The following is a 20,102-nucleotide window of genomic DNA, read 5'->3' as shown; positions in this document are numbered from 1 at the left end:
CTTGTCTTCAGGAGCGGAGAATCGCAACTGATTTTATTATTTATATTATTTTCTTTTCTCATACTCTGATCTACAGTCAAGATCGTGACATCGATGTTGTGAAATGAGGCGGCCATATTAATATACCATCCCTTCACCGTACATTTTTAAACGATTTCTATTCATATCCAGCATTTACCAGTATTATCCCCGTATTCACTTCACCTGTTCGAGCTGGACTTAAGAAACAAACGTGTTCGAAAAATTTGTTCTGTCGTTGGAATCAATGTTTCGACCCAGATTAACCAAAACTAAACTCCACAAAATTGTGTGCGTGTTTAAAAGAAAACATCGAAATTGAGTCTCGGTATCAACTTTAAAGAGTACCATTCAAATATTTAACTTTTACGCTTAAGCTTCGAAAGCCTATTTTATTTTTATTTTTTTGCAGCAAAACCATCCCAACCCCTCAGCTCGGCTCAAGATCGGGATATCTAAGAACAGAAGCAAATCATGACGTATAACGACCACGACAGTCACAAGGCACTCCTCTCCAAAGCTTCACCTCCTCCCTTGATAACATCCTTAAAGCAGCTCTTAAAAAAATTAAGAAAAGTGGAAGAAGAGGGGTAATGTGGGGTACCTGGCTGGTCTTTACCCTGAATGAATGAAAGCTGATTTGAGGTTTCAAGAAAACTCAGTAAACCCCAGATCTGCCTCTGGAAAACAATTTCCAGAAACGGCAAACTGCTGCTGCTGCTCCGGTAATGTGGTTGGAATATATCTGCTGCTTGCCTAAAGCACTTCCAGCACCTTACAGAACATGCAGTAAGGGGCAAGCATGTATGAAAATTGCTGAAAGCAACCAATTGTGATGCTAAATATCCACTAAAAGACCATTCAGCCAGCATCGCATAAGTTTATCTGACTCATCCTTTCCCTTCCCCTACCTTCCAAGCAAAAGTACCAGCCTTCTATCTGCAGTACACAATATTAATAAAATCAGTGAAAATCCACTAATTGGAAATATCAACAAATTACATACAATTATAAAAACGCACTCCTAGGAAGCATGTAACTTTATATAGGCATCAAATTACCATAGTTCTACAATAATGTATTAAAGGGTAAAACGTAAACCAGCCAACTTAGTGGCACCAGACATGCACACAATACCATTTGGTTCCATATCCACAGTAAAATTTACAGCTCATATATCCTGAATTATTCGAGTCATGCCAGCGGATCATAAGACTCCTACCATGCAAAGAGCCTCAGAGACCATCAAATTCCAGAAGGACAATCCCAACTTTTGCTAATTTAATGCTAATCCTGGTACATCCGACCAAATTACTTTGATCACCATAGTGAAAAATATATTGTGACCATATAAAACCACTCTCTTCAAACCTATATTGAACAGATTACACTAGGACAAAAATCCCCATGAAGCAACAAAGCCAACCCACCATCCGTTACCAAACAATCAGATTATAACAAGCTAGATGTATGTAATTAGTCTACCTAATGGATCCAAGTCAATAGAGTGGGCATGTATATTCAAAAAGCACATCTACTACCAATATTTAAGGTCTAAGTGCTGAACTTGAACCATACCATATTTAACTTATGGTCTTCAATCGATCAAGAAAAAATTATGGTCTTCACTTCCTTAATCTATAATTTCATTTGTGAGACAACTAGGCTCATGCATCAGATAAAATTGGAACAATAAAGAGCCACCTGTGAAAAGAACCGGTTTTCTGCTCTACAGTAATCAGGCATCTCCAGCCCAACATCAGATCATTTTGAAGATTATATGGTACAGAAATTTGTAAATTCTTTTGCCACTGGCCACCGATACCATAAAAATCCAACAGGCATCCACCAGTTTCAATAAACTCCAAGACAATCGTCTCTCTACAATTATTGGATCTAAATGAGAAGGGAGACCCGATGTGCAGAATGAGACCATTATAAACAATCAAAATGGTCAAAAGTTCCCATCTTAACCTCATAAACTACAACTTTGGCATACTAATCTGGACGTGCACTACAGGCTAAGACCATAACAGCCTGTCTATCACGGAACATACTGAACATTTCTCCTTCAAACAGAGACTATTTTTCTAACTCCCAGCTCCTTCATATATATCTATATATATATATATATATATAAATCCAACAATTTATGTAACACAGCAAGATATTGAATAATTCCAAAGAACTGACATTTTAGCTGCTATTCCAATACTACCACTTCTGATTACATTTAAGAGGTGAATAATTCATCAAAACCTGATAAACGCATTTAAGTTCGGTGGCACAGTGCAAAAGCAAACTGTGAAAATATCTTTACGGATCCCTGGTGAAGCTAATGAACAAATAACCCCAAAAATAGCAGAATCAGGAGCACAGATAAGGATCTTCCAGTGAAAAGGCTAGTGAAGTTTATAATAAAGTTAATACCACTGAATGTGAGATTTGATGTGTCAATGGGTATATAGCAGTTATAAAGGCTAAAATGTTAGGATAAACAAAGGGCCACAACAACGACCAAAAACCGAGAGCCTACTGAAAGTATAGTTCTATATGAAAGCAACACAGAGGCCCTAACCTTAGGACACCATAGGGACATGCAACCAGTACTTCCATACCAATAACAAGTCTAGTTAGGAAAAGAAACAAATCCAGACCCATGCAACTGTTAAAAGGGCAAAATACTTGCCTATGAAGCTCAAATCAGCACAGCCTCTTCTCACATGGCATGGCCACCATCATTTCTTCCAACATCCCAAGGTCCTTTCGATGGTTGGAGTAATTTCTTACTCATGGAAGTGGCCAGATATCTTGACTGCCGAAGAGTTTACAGGGTTAAGACCCAACTAAAGAAAGAGAAACTTTGTAATGACATGAGTCAAGCTGAATTGTATAACTCGTAAATTTCCAAACCTGTTTGCAGAGGGTATATAACCATGATAGAAGAACACTCGTAAGAAGGCTGTCCAAGAAATTCTAAAGCCTGTGTCTATAATATATTCTTACCTCCATTATGCCACCCACATCCACTATCATCCAGATCCAAAAAATTAGTCATTCAGATAAAAGAAACAAACCTTATAATCCCCTTCCAACAAATTAGGAACATGCAGCCTCCAGTTCCTCCCTCCATTTTGGGCAAAAATTCCCACTTTCAAACAAAATTTTATCAGGTATCATAAGCGAAACTTCACACATTTTCGGAATCGAGTAAAACATAAATCCACCATCAATATTGTTGGGAGAAACACCAGAGATAGCCGCCCTTTGATGCACTCTTTTTATATTATATGTAACACAGCATGATGATACATCCTTTGAAGAGAAGTAAGCCTTAAATATTATCATTTTTTATTCTTTTAATCGACTAGGACTCTCTCCTCTTACCATTTAAAATATACGGAGCTATGATTCTAAAAACTCTTCGCCTGAGACTTAGACTGTCCGGACCATCTAGAGACTTAAGAGTCTACATGATAGCCTAAATATTGATGGACCCCTCAAACTATTCTTTTGAGAAGCCAGCACTATCAAGAAAGACAGATCAATGGCAGCCCGTCATCATAGTTTCACATCAATTCCTCGCACAGATGATGCTCCAACATCATCTTCCCATGAATGCTTGTTGTGGCCAGTGCTTCCTTGGTCTTGTCTCCATAAAAAAGTACCATGATTTTGTACACTCAATTTATGATAACAACAAAACAAGACCCATCTATGACAGATAAATGAATGAGACAAAAACAGAATTCATCATTACATTCAATGAATTTTTAAAAGCATGACCACTTCAGCTGCCAAAACCCAGCACGCCTTGTTCAAATGCAAGCTTTAAAAAACTACTAGAGCTTGGAACTTAACAATAGTTGCAAGAAACTATTTGCTTTTCATCTATCCTTTCATCTAAACAAATAAGAAATGCTTGGTGCACCTCACTGCAGAACTACAAAATCTACTGCAGCAACAAACTTCAGATACTGTACCAAAGCTGAGAATTCCACCCGAGCAACAGAATTTCACAAATACCCATGAGAAATCACTCCTGATCACCAAATCTAAGATGATAGCAGCCCAAGTACACATAACGTATACTAGATGAGCACCTACCTAAAAATGAGAGAGAGAGAGAGAGAGAGAGAGAGTCATGTAAACTCAGCCTGTTAAAATCTATATAAGCTGCCCAAAGGAATGATGTATTGAGAAAGAAAATTTAAAGCTCCTCCACTGTCTACTCGCAGTCCTCAAAAGTTCTTTTTTTGATAAGCACAATTCTTAAAAGTCTATCATTCTTTTCCCTACAAATAAACCACTCTAGACAGATGGCAATCATCTCCCACACAGCTGCAATTTGTGGGTTACCATATAACTCTCTTCAACTGGCAAAGAGATCTATTGTTACCATCCTTTAAGCATAACCCAAGAGGAGCCAATTGACTGAAAAAGTCATTCCACAAGGCACTGAAAATCTTACAATGGAGTAAATGACTTTAAACTCCAGATTCTCTTTTCCCAAATAGAATGGCATGCATAACAATATAATTGCACTCCCCACCAATGTCCAGAAGCATTATCTTAATACCTTCAGCAACAGACTTCCAACAGGGAAAGAATACACCAATACCAAATTAATTTACAATCATCATGCTAGATAACAATGTAATTCATATTAGAACTTGAAAACCAAGCCTCAACTGTAGCAGCAGATCACATTATCTATCAGTCAGCATCATGGATCTTCACTGTTGATTCCTTACAACATATTAATACTCCAGCCTCCAGAACTCAGCAAAAGATGGGATTGATATACCAAATACCGCAGAAATTTGAAAGTCTTATGGGCATGATATATTACCACACTATTCCAGAATATTAAGCTTGTAGTAACCAACAGAGAGAGACAAATTTCATCAAGATAAAGTGCCCAGGATAAAGAGACTTGGACAAAATAATAGTGGTTGACACAAAACTTAGAGAGTGATAGAGCCACATATTCCAACTATGCTTCAAAGCAACATTATAATCCTATATACGTTAAATTAGGATGCCTAAAAATGTATTAAGATAAATTACTTTTGATATGGAATGCAGACGTAGATGAAAACTAACACTTCTTGCCCATTTATATATGAATAACGGACATCAAAAGAAACAGGTAAGCCAATTCTCCAATCGAACAGTAATCACCCAGATCTCAACGACGAGTCGTGCGAGGCTTGTCAAGTCCTCCCAATGAAGCCGGACCCAGACCATACCGAGGACCTTTGTCAGCAGTGCCCTGATATACATAAAAGATGAGATATGGAAACCAAAAATAGAAACTTAAGACTAACACAGTAATAAAATGACCTCAAAAGGTCAATAAAGATAATTCCTTAACGTGAGCACACGTACCAGGTGAACCCCATAGCCATCTCCATAAGGTGCAGAAAAGATGCTATCTGAGCTGCTGAATTTTGTCCCATATGGTCCACCTGCAGAGACCAGATATCATTAGAAATATTAGAAGCGAATGTGTAACCCAACCTTGGAACTCCAAAAAGTCAAGGAAATAATATGCTTGCTCTACTAGGTTGTTCAATTGCATGACATCTAGGAAGAGATTGCAAACACTGAACAAGCAACGAAACAATTAAAAGACTGTTTGGTCTCAATTTAAAGATCATAAACTACAATGTTCCAACCACCACTCCAAACTAGCAGTAGGACCAAATTCTTAAATGCTAACAAGCAAACATAGATTGACTACAAACACAAAATTGACCATGATACCAATTGCAAGGGCTATAAAACAGTTTTCCTAGCAGTTAATTGTGTCTTGGATCTTCAAGGACTTATTTTCCAAAAAATGAAAGATAGGGGATCATTGGTCTCTGTCTCTGTGTATGTGCATGAGAGAGAGGGAAGACCATGCCAACCACTGATAGGTCCATTTTAAAAGGAATCTCACGTTTCCAAAGGCATAACATGAATCTTGGCATACTAAGGAAGCTCAATGGCAGGAATTAGGAGAAGATCCTGGAAATTGGAAAGTCGTAGAGAATGTGGAATAAAACCCATAATCTATGAAGGGAACCCCAAGCTATGAGAATGAGAGTAGGCTAGCCATCTGCAATAGAAAACAACCAGTAATTTTCCTCACCATCCATGATAGGAAACAAATGCAGAACATATATACTGCAATCTGTAACATGAAAGCCTCCTGCTTGCTTTCCTCATCAAAGATGTCTCAATATTCTAACACTTTTATTTATTTAAGTAATGATATTGAATGTTATTATTTTTATTTTTTTTTAATAATTAACGATATTGAATGTTATTAAAAATCACAGGGGATGGCTTGGGTGATGCATATGAAAGTAGTGGAACTACTTACGTGTTGGACCAGAATTCAAAGTTCTCCTGAAGTGGTTGTTATGTGGAAGATGGTTCCTTTGTGTCTTAACAGTAAAAGCGAGAGAGAACCCTAAACACCCAAACCTGCCGCCACCCCTCCCCCACCCTAGCCGGCATGTGGCATCTCACCACCGCAACAGACTTGGTTGACGGGCCCCGGCCCTCCCTCAGGAGACCGGATTTCACAGCTTCTGTCTCGGTTTCCGTCGTCTGTGTAGTCCTTCTGTGCCATTTGTTGCAGTTGACTGTCCCTGTCTCTGCCTCTATCTCCGTCTCTCCATCGTTTGCCTCTGTTGCCGAAACCAGATCTGTCTCTGTCTCCCTACATAAACGCCACCACCCTCCCCACTCTAGAACGGCATGTGACCCCTCATCGCCGGCACAAATAAGGTCGAAGGGCCCCAGCGACTCCGCCTAGGGCCGTCCGGCGTTAACCCTCTCTCCGAGACCGGGTTTTTTTTCGAAAAAACCGACTTGGATGAAGCTCTATTCTTTTACTTTAAGAAGATGAAGTTGGAGCAGTAGGGAGTAATGGACACAGAGGGATTTGACGATGACGATGCGCGATGTGGACTCGTCTCAGTTGAAAGACGAGAGGTGGTTGAAAGTGGAATAAAAAACTTTTGTTTTTACGAAAGAGGGAAGAAATAATTTTCGTGTTTCTTAACGTAGTAAAAGGATAGCTAAGTTCATGTGTCTAGGGGGGATGACAGCTTCGTGGCTGGCTAAGGGGATTGAGGATTGTTTTGAACTTATCTGCCATGAAGGTTTCTTCAGAGAGTTAAGGATGGGTAATGGAGTTTTTATCATTCAACATCATGCTAACGCAAGGGGCAGCTTTCTACAACTCTCAGAATTCTGGAATGGAAGGAGGAAAGGATTGTTGGTGATTCTGGAGGGCGCTAATGGCATTGGATGGAAAGGCTTTCTGCAGTCCATTCGAAGTGTTATTGGGGAGTTTGTAAAAACAGTGGGAAGGCCGTCCTCAGTCAAAGGTGCTTCGTACGCTGTGGTGTTGAGGTCATTGGCTAGTAGTCCGGTCGAGAACAGCTCAACGGCAGAAAGAAAGAGTAAGACACTTGTAGGAGACAAAGGCCGTCAGGTGACATTGGGAGAGGTGGAGGGGATCTTGTGGGATGTCAAAGCTCAATTGAAGGGAGTTATGGAGTATGTGAGAGATTTGATGATTAAAGTGGATAAGGGGCTGGACTTAGTCGTGGGTTTTGGCGGTGGGCCGAGCATGGATGAGGGAGGGCGGGGGTAGATCCTTCGTTTGAAGGCCACAAGTGTGCCGGCAAAGGGCGTTTCAACGCCTTCACAGATTGGGTCATTGGACGCTGGCATCTTTATCCATTCCAGTGTCACCATGCCTCTTGAGGGAGCTGTAGGACCTCAATTACCATTTGCAAATGGGGTTGGTACTTCTATACAGGGTTCATCCTTTGTTGAAGACGGGGGACCCTCCACGGTCTCGAATATTTTGGATGAAACAGTCAAACCTCTTTTGAAAGATGCAAACGAGGTTACAAAAGGTAGTGCTTCCCCTTCCTGTGTTACAGAGGGAACAGTAGGGCCAAACAAAGCGACACGACAAGGATCGTTGGGGGGTGGTGCAAAGTCAAGCAATGTTGGTGGAGGGGAGGAACCTGTAATGGTGGCAGAAACAAAGGACACTAGCAGTTTGTCGTTGGTGCCTCGTGTGGGAGAAGGTTTGGAATTGGGAGTGCAGTTGGGTACGATGGCTGGAGATAATGTCGTTCCCTTGGTTTCTATCCCTCCGTTAAATGATATAGCGGGTTCACCATCAGATTGGGTTCTGAATAAAGTTAACGGACTTCAATAAATCTTGGGGCTTTCATATGGAGAACAAGGAGAATATGAAGATCAAGTTAAAGCTCTCTCACTGCGATTGAGGCGAGTCACGCGCTTGAAACCAAATCTCATTTTAAGAAAAGCAGGGAGTTAAAGCGTCTTCAATGTTCAATCAACTACGATGCTAAGGGAGGTAGGACGATCTCGTTGTGGGATGTTCAGGTAGAGGATTAGTTTTATGAAAACAAGGGGTTGGGGTTGGGGAGGTGTGTCCAATTCGGGCTTGGTGTATTTTGGGTAGGTTTCATGGAATTTTTGGGTCATTAGGGGCTCTCTTGTATGGGCTAGGTGTTTTCTTGTATACGTCCAGTGTACTTAGTTACTCCTATTGATTTATATATATAATATTTTTACTTATAAAAAAAAAAAATCTTTGGTGGGAAAGGAACAAGAGATGTTTTAATAACAAGGAGCAAACTATGGAGAAAATCTGGACATTCTTTGTGTTTTCTTTATGACAATGGTTGTCAGCTATAGTGCTTAATGGAGATTCTGTTCATGATTTCCTGTTTTCGTTTTCTTCTTTATAGAATGTAATCAGGTGTTTTCTTTTGTATACTTCCTGTATACCGCCTATTTCATTCGATGAATAAAATTCTTTCTCACTTCTTTTTCTAGCTAACGTGCTCCCTTTGCAAAAAGAGGCTAAAGTTTGTTCAAAACGAATGTGGAATGGCTTCATCCATTTATGCATACATCGTGCTAAAACTATGAGATGAGAATGAAAATTCAAATCAAAACATATTTATGTATTCCAATTAGCACCACACTGTGATGGTTTTTAAGGTGCAACAAAAAAATGAAAACCCAAGGAAAGTTCAAAGGAAGGTGATTGAAAAAAAAAACAATACATTGCTCAAGGTAGAGTTGAAAGGCTATTTTTTCTTTCCTTCTCAGCTGCGGCAGGGATAAGTAATTTGGTGACTCCACGAGAATAAAAAAAATGCTAACTATTACTCCCCATAACATTGACAAGTGAAATTAAAGAACTCTAGTAAACAGAACAGCCAGTTTATACTTCTAGGTGCAAAATATAGCTATGATGACATGAAATATCCATAGAGAAATTAAAGTGTGTAATACAATATCTCAGTAATGTTCAATATCCAATGAAAAATAAAACTTCTAGAGAGGAGTAACTCAAGCAAATAATACCAGAACCCCATGGCCTACTGTCAGCATTTGCAAATTCTGCACGTAGCCTCTCAACTTCACGAGCCATGGAAACCAAGTTCTTTTCCATTGTCTGTCTCTGTTCCATCAGCTCAATGTTTGCCTTCTTCTCATAATCAAGTGCCGCCCTACAGAACAAAGCCTTCAATTAGCCTAAAAATGTTAAGCTAAAAGTGTTTTCATGATGCAAAAGATAGGAAAAGAAAGCTACATATGAAATCTTAACACAGACCTAGCATGCATAAGCTCCTGGTGAATCCCATCAATATCTGCCCTTAAAAGAGGAATCTGTTGATTATCAGCTTGCAACCTTACACTGTCTTGAGTGAGGCTCTTAACTTGCGTTGCAAGGTCCTGCCTTAGGTTATTCAACTTCTGAACTTCTGTGCGAAGTTGTGCAGCCTCATTTTTCAGAGGCTCGGCAGCTCGGAGATCAGCCTCTAGCTTCATACCTTTCTCCCTAAGCTCCCTAAAGCGGATTTCTTGTTCTGCACGGACATCAGCAACGACGATATTCATGCGATGAAGCTCCTCCTTGGTAGCACCAAGCTCTCGATGCAGAGCCATACGGTCTTCAACCAGCATCCTATTATCACCTAAGAGCCTCCGCATCTCAGCATGCTGCATTTCAAGCTCTTCCTCCAACAAAGCAGGATGGCGAGGAGGAGGAGGAGGAGGCCTAGGCATTGGAGGTCCCCGAATGAAAGGCCCTTCAAGTGCGTAACCATGCCTGTCATTGAAGGTTTCACGGGGACCACGGTTTCTCCCAGCCATATCAAATTACCCTAAGAAATACTAAAAACGGTAAATATGAAACCATCAAATTTGAACAGAATACTGCTATTACACCATATATGGACCTCTGCGAGTTCAATTAATTACAAGCACCATTAAAGCAAAACTCGCAATTGAATTTAAATCATATACCACTAACTAACATGCATGTGCGCGCATGCACACATGAATATCAGATTTCATACACACAAACACTCCAAAATCTCATACTTGTATACACAAATACATATAAACATACGTGCACGCGCGGACACAAGATTTACGTAACCATTCCATAGCAACCAACATCTTCGTGAAGAAAGACACGGATCCCCGCAGGAAAACAAAAAATCCTTGCAGGTAACGTTTGCTAACTGAGAAATTTTTAAATTCGAAACAGATTATGTTTCTGAATGATACGTTTCGCGTGGCTTTTAAGAGCTAGAGAACGATATTTCCAACTCCCTCTTTTTCTCGTTTACCTACCATATTCCGGCAACCAAACAAAGAATTTAGCACTAAAATAAAAAATAAAAATAATCAATACTCATACAAACCTAACTCGCTTAACCTATCTATATGTTATTAACTTCCAGATTACAGATAAGGAGGTTACAACTTACTTCCAAACGCAAGTTCTAAGCCAAAAAACGAGAGAGATGAGAGAGACTTTGAGCCGCCTGTTGAATTTGGTCTGTGCAAGGGCTCGAGTGGCTTTTGTAAACAACAATCAGACGATTCTGCAATTTGTGAGAACTGCTTGTATTTGATGCAGGCGATGGAATATATTATGCGGCGTCGTTTAGATTGTCTGATTGTGGGTGTTTGGCTACAGCTTGCCGGTGTTTTTGTCAGGGTTTTGTGAGGGTCGTTTCTTAAAAAAATAATAATAAAAGGTGAATATTGTTTTCAACTTTTTAGGTCGATATGAGTCGCTCCTATAGGGACGAACAACACCAAGAGGCTGCAGAAAGCTCTACTAAACACCGAGTTGAAGTGTCCATAGGACCATAAAATCAATTAAGTCGCTTTAATAAGGTTGAAAATACTGGTTTTCAGGGCTAGTTTTAATTAGCTTCAGCAAAAATTAATGTAAGGTTGAAAATACGTATAGTCGATAGATCTTGAAGATAAGTTTAAAACTTAAATTATTTTTTTAATATTTATCTATCTCGATTTATTATCTATCTAACTCATTTTTAATATTTTTTTAAATAATTATGTAGCTTCATCTTCAACAGAAGCTATTGTGAGTCTCTCTTCCGATTCATACTGAAAAGAATTTAGAGTAAGTGCTTTCTTCTTGCATAATCTTACTTTCTTAAAGTATTATGTAGTTTCTTAAAGGAATCATCCCAATAAACAATGTAATATGTAGTTTTTGATTTTTTGCAAATAATTTGTTGTCTATTAGAGTTTAATTAAAGCAATGTATGGCTTTTCAATGTTTGATTCTGCAATTAAAAATATTTCATATCTGGGGTACCACTTAATATGAAATCTCATTTCTGTAGGTGTTCTTTGGTCATAGTGATGTTTGTGATGTGTTAGGAAATGAGTTACCTCGTCTGATTTATGTTTCCCATGAAAAGAGCCCTGGGTTTGAACACCACAAGAAGGCTGGGGCCATGAATGCTTTAGTAAGGCTGATGTCTATGATAATGAGTTATCTCAAATGCTCCTTATTTTCTGAACGTTGATTGTGATCATTATATTAACAATAGCAAGGCACTTAATCAAGCCATGTGTTTCATGATGGACCCCACATTGAGAAAGAAGGTTTGATGTATGTGTACTCTTCTTATTTGTGTGTTGTATCTATCCACCTATCTATTTGTTTAACTATATATTTTTATGCACTTCTTTGTTATTGCAAAGTCCAACTTCTCCACTGAAAGCAGATCAACATGAAAGGCTTAGATGGTTTACAAGGACCCATATATGTTGGGACTGGATGTGTTTTCAGAAGGCAAGCACTTTATGGATTTGATACACCTGCCAAGAAGAAGCCCCCTAGCAAAACCTGCAACTGTTTGCCAAAATGGTGCTACCTATGTTGTGGTACTGAAAAGTAATGTTGGAAAAATTTCTGATTTTTTGCAAACAATTTGTTGTGTATTAGAGTTTAATTAAAGTAATGTATGTGTTTTATAATATTCTTAACAAATTAGTTCAAACAATGTAATATGTAGTTGATTGCATCTTGTATGTCATTTTACATGATGAATATTGATCTTTTTATTTTTACATGCATTTAGTTAAAAATTTTAATTAATTGTTTATAGGCTCATGTTATATTATAGGCTTATGTTTTATTGAGAATATGATTTGAACTTCTAAATGGAGACAAAATATTTGAAGTCCAATTAATAATAAAAAAGCTTTTGTGTAAATAATAAAAAAAAAATCGGGTTCAACCCGAAACCCGGAATCCGGGTTTTGAAAAACTCGGATTTACCCGAGTTTCAGAGTTGGAACCCAGATGAACACTCCATATATGCGAGGCATACATATATATCATATTTAACGGATCCAATATCAATAAAAACACAACCCAAACAAAATCCAATAGAGATGTGGTATTAGATTAGTATATATGAAAATGTCAGTATGTCAGTATGACTCCCAAATATGCCAACTCATATTTTTTTTTTTATTTTAATGGTTAAGAAATTGACTATTGATGAATTTATATTTATATTTTATTTTTTTAATAATTAAGGATGTTTAAAAAATGCTTAAAAGAAAAAAAAATAAAAAATAGATATTTTAGCCACAAAGAGATTACACAAAAATAAATCTACAAACTGATGTGGCTTGATATAGTACGTCAGATTGTAAAGTTACTTTTACTGTAAAGCAGATCTAACGCATCAAGTGAAGTCACGTCAATTTGTGAGTTTACTTTTATCTAATCCATTTGTATATACAGTAGTTCTCAATAAAAAAAGAAAAAAAACTATTTGTACTAGTTTGCATATTTGGAATACACATTTGGTGTGCACTTCAACATTGTACTCCATATATACTGATCTTTTGAGCCATGACCAAGAAAACAAATATAAGAGGGTAAGAAGGAAAGTACATATTTATTTCATGATTATGATGAACTGATAGACATGTTTAATTATTTTTGAAATTCTTACTAATTTTATCATAGTTAGTAATATTGTAAGACTAATTTTATGGGTCTAGAACTCGAAAACTGGAGAGAGAGTCACGATATATTGATTCAAGATTTTTACAAAAAAATCCAACTTCAAATTTAGATTTAATATATTTCCCAAGTTCATGCATGAGTCTAAAGATTTTACCTGTGGGAATATTTAGGCCTATATCATGAGCTCGTGGATACCAATAGAATGTTTGATGGGTTGAGGCCTTCTCTTTCTCAAATCTTAAATGTTCAAGAATTGGTGGGTCACATCACATGCCTTCTAATACTCGGCCCATATTGAGTGAGTTCAGTGACAAAAGAAGATGGATATTAACGTCTCGTTCGGTTATATAAATTATCTTATTTTATTTTATTTTATTTAATAATTATAATTTTTTAAATTCTCATATAAAATATAATAAATAATTAAATTTAAAAAAAAAAATTATATATTTTAATAATATTTTATTTAATTTTTAATTTTTATCTGTAACGTCCAAACAAGATCCTAGACTATGTTTGGATGTCAAAATTACTTCAATCTATCTCAAATCAATCATGATGAGGTAGTGATGATGAGATCTATTACTTTTTTAATTTTTCATAAAAAATCAAAACTCATATCAATTTATTTCATACATTCAAACACATATTTTAATCTATTTATATTTAAATATATCTCAATAGAATTTACAAAATACCATTACTTACAGATCAAATGATCACCTCAACATCCAAAAGGAGCTAGATTATCAGCTACACCCAAAATCATCCGATCTTTCATGAATAATGGCTAAGTTAAACACGTTGTGACTGTGTACATCAAGCTGTATTTCTTTTTTTATTTCCAGTTACTACCTTTTCAAAAGCTGCATGGTATAAGCATGAGTTAATTAATGTCGTAAACAGTTTGAACGAATTTGAAAATGGAAAAACAAAAAGAAAAGCCAAAAGTAGCTCCTGCATGCTTGGTTTCCCTTTGATTCCCATTTTTACAGACAAGTTGCTAATATTAGAGGGAATTTCTTGACCAAATTACAAGCAAGAAGACGAAGAAGAAGAAAAGGTTGAAAGAGAAAAGAATCGGTGAATAACTAGCTGGGTCCTACAAAAGTTTGTATTGATTGATCTGTTCATGTCGATATATATATGTACGTGCAAATTATGACTATGGAACAGGACGAATATATATATATATGTCAGCTTGTGATGCCCCCCACACGTGTGCACTGAGACCAAACTCCTTATCACTTTCATTTCTGTCTGTTTTCATGCACGATGCCTTTGCTGCATCGTTGTACTGAGATTACTTCGAATATATATATCTCCGCTGGGGCCAGAGCAGCTGGCTGCTGATTATTAAGGGTCACCTCTCCTTTTGGTTTTGACCCATATTGGCATCCTCCTCTTCATTCTTACAGTGGGGAAGTTAACAACTGTATCTTCCTCAGCCTCCCAACTGCAGCTTGGAGAAGATCAAAATTAATATATATTCAAAACTCTTAAAATATAGTACGCGTACTGCATGCCGAGGTGTATGTATATATATATATATATATATATATATATATATCATGCATATTGTGTATACATACATATAAATGCAACCCTAGCTAGCTAGCAAACCCTAATTAATTGTGAAGTTCCATACTCTTGATTTTGGTCTAACCCTGAATTGTTGAAGACATTATTGGATTATTATTTATTGGTAATTTGTTTAAAACGAAGGAATTAGTCAATGGAGTACTAGCTAGAACAAACACATGAGCACAGATCATGCGGTTTTTCCATGCTAATAGAGCAGAACATCTAGATCGACTAGATTAATCGGGACAATATTCTATGTTGATTTAACTATAGATTGACCATATATATAACATACATTTCGCAAGATCATGTAAACTGGCTGGCTGGCTGGCCTGCTACGAGGATTACAGGCCATGCACTTTATGGCAAAAGATCACGAAGACATGATCATAAAAGGAAGGCATGCATTAGGATATATATAAGTTTGTTCGAGAATCGTACTGTTTCGAACCGGTCAAATGTTTCTTGGATATCTCAATAGATTTAAAAGAGAGGTAATGCACAAACTCAGTGGTCCAAAATTAAATGAAAAATACTTCTTTGCCCACTTTATTTACCTCTTTATTTTGAAACTTTATGTATTTTTTTATTCAATAATTAAGGAAGTGATTATTAGTGTATTGATTTTTTTTTATGTTTTTTAAAAATATTTTAAAATGATAAAAAAATATGAATAAAAAAATTAAAAAAAAAAAAAAAAAAACTAACAGTAAAATAGTGCGGTGCACTATGAGCAGCAGAGCACCGCTCTAAATTAAATATAGTCCAAGTGAAGTACTCAATATCTCATGCTGCATGCATCACTATCTGAAAATCCAATTGGGACACGAGGGTCTGTACTGTCATGAATTAAAATGTTAAACATCTGCATGCATGTGATGGCCTCTCTGATGGTGTCTAGCTACAAGGCTTTAGTAATTTTGATCTTATCCATGGTACTCATGATCCTCTGCAGTAAATTAAAGATCATCTATATGGTAATTGTGCATCCAGACAAATTAATCTTGGCCGGTTTGTCGTCTGTCCAGGCCCACTTGGAAAAATCTGTGGAATCTATTTTTATTTATTTATTATTATTTTGGCTATGTTTTGTCTTTAATCATGTGCAAAATTGTAGAAACAAATGCAGGGTTGTTTTGGTCGCGACACTACGCAAAGGTCAATGACTTGATCCTCTGCCCATTTCTCCCGTATATCACTTTATCATGTACAGGACCGAAATTACTTATATAATAGTTAATTTTTAATAATATAACATCCTCTGATATTATTGTAAAATGATTAAATTGGGGGGAAATTCTCATAATTATTACCTGAACCGAGTGACCAAGTGGTGCAGGAAGATGGAAGCTTCCAGCCTGGCTAAGTCAAGGCCCGGACACAGCCTTTGGCCACCTCCAAAAGGAGTGAAATAGTTACAAGTAGTGCTCGTGTCTTTGTCCTGTCCGGCCCCCCAAATTAAATCCATCACTAAAAACCTAAAATTTAAAGAAATAACAAAAGATGCTATAACAACATTAATTAAAACATTTTTGGAAGAAAAACACTTGATTATGGTCGAAAACGGTTATTTCCTTACGAGAATAGACTCATTCTCATTGCAAATATATGGTCATCTCGATCATAAATAATCGATCACAAATAAGTATTTTTCTTATAATATTAGGTTTCATAATTAATTAATTAATTACCTGCCACCTCCATGGATTGAACTTGTAAGGCCAGTCGTAGTGATTTTCATCCAGATGAATCGATCTAAAATATGCGAAAAAACACCATCCTTTTGGTATCAAATACCCTTTTATCTCGACGTCTTTCATTGCCTTTCGCATCACACCAATTATAATGTTTCCCATCCTTAAGGTTTCCGTAATCACCTATAAATTATTAAGATGAGTAGAATTAATTAAGACAACGTCATTTATTAATTAATTTAATTAATTTCCTAATTTCTTGATCTTTTAGAAGATATAATATTATATGTATATACAAGTAGTACTTACGGTTTGTGTAAATGGCAATGATAAGTAATCACTCCAACACAAAGGCTGTCCAAGCTGAGCTTTGAGTTTTTTCAGCTCCAAGTTTTCCTCCTGACGATGAGGATCAGATATTTATGATCAACACTAATCATTTAGATTACAACATAAGAACTAACTAAATATATATAATAAGTACTAATACATTGAACCAATATTTTTTAATACATGCATGTACATGATATATATATACATGATAAGCAGTCACACATGCAAATGACATCTCACTAACCCAATAATATTCGGCCCAACCAATTCATGTCGATACACAAGCTAGCTAGCAATATTAGTACCGGAAATTTGAAGAAAATTTCTACACGCATCCTACAGAAAAAAAGCTATATTTTTTTTCCATTAACTAATAGCGGGATATTCTTTTGAAAAATAACATTTATATATATATATTATCATTACTACAAGAAAAATGTTTATATATCACTAGTTATTTATGACAAAAATATTATTTTTTATAAAAATGAGTTTATTTTGATGAGAACTGTTACATATACAAAAAAATTATATAAAAATAAATCTACAAACTGACATGATTTTATGAGATCTATTAAATCTACTTTACAATAATAAAAATAGTTTTATAATATGACGTGTCACATCAAACCACATCAATTTATAATTTACTTTAATATAATTATTTTGTGATTAAAATATTTTTCTGCGTAATGATAATTAATATCAACCTTTTATATATATATATATATATATATATATATATATAGTACTTTTGGCCTACTCACGCGTCACAAAATTACTACGTACATACGTAGTACAGTGGACAAACCCTATATATGTAGCTAGTCCACTTCTACTATTAGATCTTTGACAAAATCAATCCGAAAGGAAGTAATTAGCACTCCTAGAAATGACAAAGCAATCGAAAATGACACACCTCGTGATGATGATCATCATGAACAGTACTACTAGTACTAGTCATGAAAAATGAATCACATGATCTCGCAAATTTGCAAAAAAGCAGGCAAATTGCTGAAATCAAGCCGTATGATAGTAATTCTGAGAGCATATTTTGGTTATAAATCCATTAAACAGAAGAAAATTAACTTCGTACGTACGTACCGTTAATTGCTGCAGAGCAGAGGGGCAATCCGAGAGGTATTTCACTGCAAGAGTCATAAGAACCGGCACTGAATCCTCTCCTGGAATCATCATGTCAATCATGTTATCTGCAAGTAGATCGTCCGTTAATTGCTCGCTTGAATCATTGAGTAAAACATCCAACACATCTTTTGGAACCCTGGCCGAGATGCCATTTCTTCTTCTAGCTTGGATTATATTTTGTACCAACTTAGCCATTTTCTTCTTTGCCTGAAATTCATCATGTGATCATTGAGAAATTAAGAAATCAGTAGTATGCAAACAAATTATAGGCAAGTTATAGACTAATTATAAATTACTTGCATGCCTTTAGTGATCGATATAGCTGAGTTCCCGGAATGTTTATGGGTAAAGACATGAGTCCAGAGATGAATTCTTGGAACTGTTTCTTTAGAAGCTCCATTTCTTCACCTGGATCCAAACTAATCAATGCCTTGACTAGTACTTGAAACGCAATCTGGAGAGGCAGAAAGTCCGGCCGACCAATTCTTAGTTACTTTTCAAAAGTACTAGGTAATGTAATAATTATGAATCTAATTCTCCCGACAAGTACGATTTTCATGCAGAATTGTTATGAACCACACCACATAGACAACTGGGTTTCTTAATTTAAACCGAAATCATCTTCAAACTTAAGTAGGAGCCTGGGAAGCATTCACACCTGGACGATTCCTATTCATGAGGCTTTTACTTTCTTATAAAACATGTTAAACACGGTAGAAGAAGCCATAATATAGATCTAATTAAGAGAGATGCATGGCATCTTTTGTTTTGTCTTGTGTCTAATTAGAACTCTCACCTGATCAAACTTAGAAGAAGCAAAATATAGCTAGATTAATCCAACTTAAACGGCAGGAACTAGCTTCCCTAATCCGTATAGATTGGGTCTGAGAGAGAGAGAGAGAGAGAGAGCTAACGTTTTTGGCTTCATCTTGTACGTATATGGGATGGTCATCTTTCCAAGTTTCCATCGATTCCTGAACATACTTGTGCATATCTTTGGTAATTTGAGCCTTGAGATGTGGGGACTTGAAGAAGGCTCCAATAAGTCCATGGATTTTCCTTTGTAGGCTCCCATTGATGAGCAAAATGGAAGATTCCCCCATCAACTCCGTGAGAGATTTGGGGTAAGACGGCACGAAAGTCTTTGAATCACTTTGAAGAACAAATTTACTCACTTCTGCATCCGTCGAAACAATGGTCGGGCTTCCAAATATATGTGACTTAAACACCTTGCCATATCTGCAAAAACCCAAAGAATATTTATTACTCACATCCCTTTATCATCACCAGCAAAATAAAAGTATTCTTGTGCTGTTAATGCACAAAAGAAGTAACAAAACGAAAACAAGATTAAGAGTGTCTGATTACATATATGGTGGTTATACTAAGTAGATTTGAATGTAAAGCTAAATCAGTAGGAAATAATACAAGATTTGACGCGGGTGCAATTAATAGAGAGTAATGATCTGGGTACTGCTTATGCTAACCCCACTTACATGCGGCAACGTTTATCCATGAATGTCTCAGGGCGGTCAGAGTAAGCAAAAGACACAAACTCAATTGTTTCCCCGATAAAAGGCCATCCAAGAGTCCCTAAAGGAAGTGTGCTTCTCTGTAATGATCTGAGTCTAAACTTTTTCCTATAGAGAATCATGGTAGACAAGAAAATTGCTGACCCTAACACAATCCACATACTCATGTCCATCATGGATAAATTTCCCGCATGCACGCTCTCCCTCTCTCTCTAAGCTTTGCCTTAGGTATGCTTAATCATGGTGACTACTGCAGCCATGACTAACATTTTCGTGATGAAAGAACGAGTGTGCATGCGCACGCGTGCGGAGAGAGAGAGAGAGAGATTGGGGCCAAGCTAATGTAGAACATGGAATATTTGCATTGGGACAGGCATAGATTTGGAAGAATTGCCTTGAGTTGTTTTCTATAAGCAGGCTTTG

General features: G+C 36.7%; 2 protein-coding genes across 9 annotated transcripts; both read right to left on the bottom strand.

Moving 5' to 3' along the window:
• Positions 1-280: 280 nt before the first annotated feature.
• LOC121246227 (protein FLX-like 3) lies at positions 281-11,061 on the bottom strand. 7 transcript variants are annotated; one of them, XR_005937085.1, is made up of 6 exons: positions 10,854-11,057; positions 9,689-10,241; positions 9,439-9,584; positions 5,410-5,489; positions 5,089-5,293; positions 281-957 (listed from the first exon to the last, which is right to left on the bottom strand). XR_005937085.1 is itself a non-coding variant. In XM_041144309.1 (6 exons), the coding sequence occupies exons 2-5, from the start codon at positions 10,228-10,230 to the stop codon at positions 5,210-5,212; spliced, it is 852 nt and encodes a 283-aa protein (XP_041000243.1). In that variant the 5' UTR covers positions 10,231-10,241; positions 10,854-11,058; the 3' UTR covers positions 281-957; positions 5,203-5,209. The 7 variants fall into 7 exon arrangements, 5 of the variants coding, with proteins under 5 accessions (XP_041000243.1, XP_041000241.1, XP_041000242.1 ...); XR_005937084.1 differs by having other exon boundaries at positions 5,125-5,293; XM_041144309.1 differs by having other exon boundaries at positions 5,203-5,293; positions 10,854-11,058.
• A 3,409-nt stretch (positions 11,062-14,470) lies between these two features.
• Positions 14,471-20,045, bottom strand: LOC121246226 (3-epi-6-deoxocathasterone 23-monooxygenase CYP90D1-like). 2 transcript variants are annotated; one of them, XM_041144304.1, is made up of 8 exons: positions 19,644-20,043; positions 19,062-19,386; positions 18,452-18,601; positions 18,106-18,354; positions 16,978-17,067; positions 16,666-16,851; positions 16,288-16,415; positions 14,471-14,846 (listed from the first exon to the last, which is right to left on the bottom strand). In XM_041144304.1, the coding sequence occupies exons 1-8, from the start codon at positions 19,853-19,855 to the stop codon at positions 14,747-14,749; spliced, it is 1,440 nt and encodes a 479-aa protein (XP_041000238.1). In that variant the 5' UTR covers positions 19,856-20,043; the 3' UTR covers positions 14,471-14,746. The 2 variants fall into 2 exon arrangements, 1 of the variants encoding a protein (XP_041000238.1); XR_005937083.1 differs by having other exon boundaries at positions 14,775-14,846; positions 16,288-16,452; positions 19,644-20,045.
• Between the last annotated feature and the right edge of the window lie 57 nt (positions 20,046-20,102).

Source organism: Juglans microcarpa x Juglans regia, chromosome 1S, assembly GCF_004785595.1.
Source record: "Juglans microcarpa x Juglans regia isolate MS1-56 chromosome 1S, Jm3101_v1.0, whole genome shotgun sequence".
Classification (NCBI taxonomy): Eukaryota; Viridiplantae; Streptophyta; class Magnoliopsida; order Fagales; family Juglandaceae; genus Juglans; species Juglans microcarpa x Juglans regia.
Note: the sequence above shows the minus strand (reverse complement) of the source record. Positions and strands in the feature narration are given on the sequence as shown.

What these genes read in the sequence shown, in the direction of transcription:
- LOC121246227 (XM_041144307.1), bottom strand. Translation starts at nt 10,230, where the DNA reads ATGGCTGGGAGAAACCGTGGTCCCCGTGAAACCTTCAATGACAGGCAT. An exon ending in CAGGAGCTTATGCATGCTAG is followed by an intron (nt 9,585 to 9,688) that starts GTCTGTGTTAAG and finishes TTTGTTCTGTAG; the next exon opens with GGCGGCACTTGATTATGAGA. An exon ending in ATGGCTATGGGGTTCACCTG is followed by an intron (nt 5,294 to 5,409) that starts GTACGTGTGCTC and finishes TATGTATATCAG; the next exon opens with GGCACTGCTGACAAAGGTCC.
- LOC121246226 (XM_041144304.1), bottom strand. Translation starts at nt 19,855, where the DNA reads ATGATGGACATGAGTATGTGGATTGTGTTAGGGTCAGCAATTTTCTTG. An exon ending in CATTGCCATTTACACAAACC is followed by an intron (nt 16,852 to 16,977) that starts GTAAGTACTACT and finishes AATAATTTATAG; the next exon opens with GTGATTACGGAAACCTTAAG. An exon ending in TCAATCCATGGAGGTGGCAG is followed by an intron (nt 16,416 to 16,665) that starts GTAATTAATTAA and finishes GGGGCCGGACAG; the next exon opens with GACAAAGACACGAGCACTAC.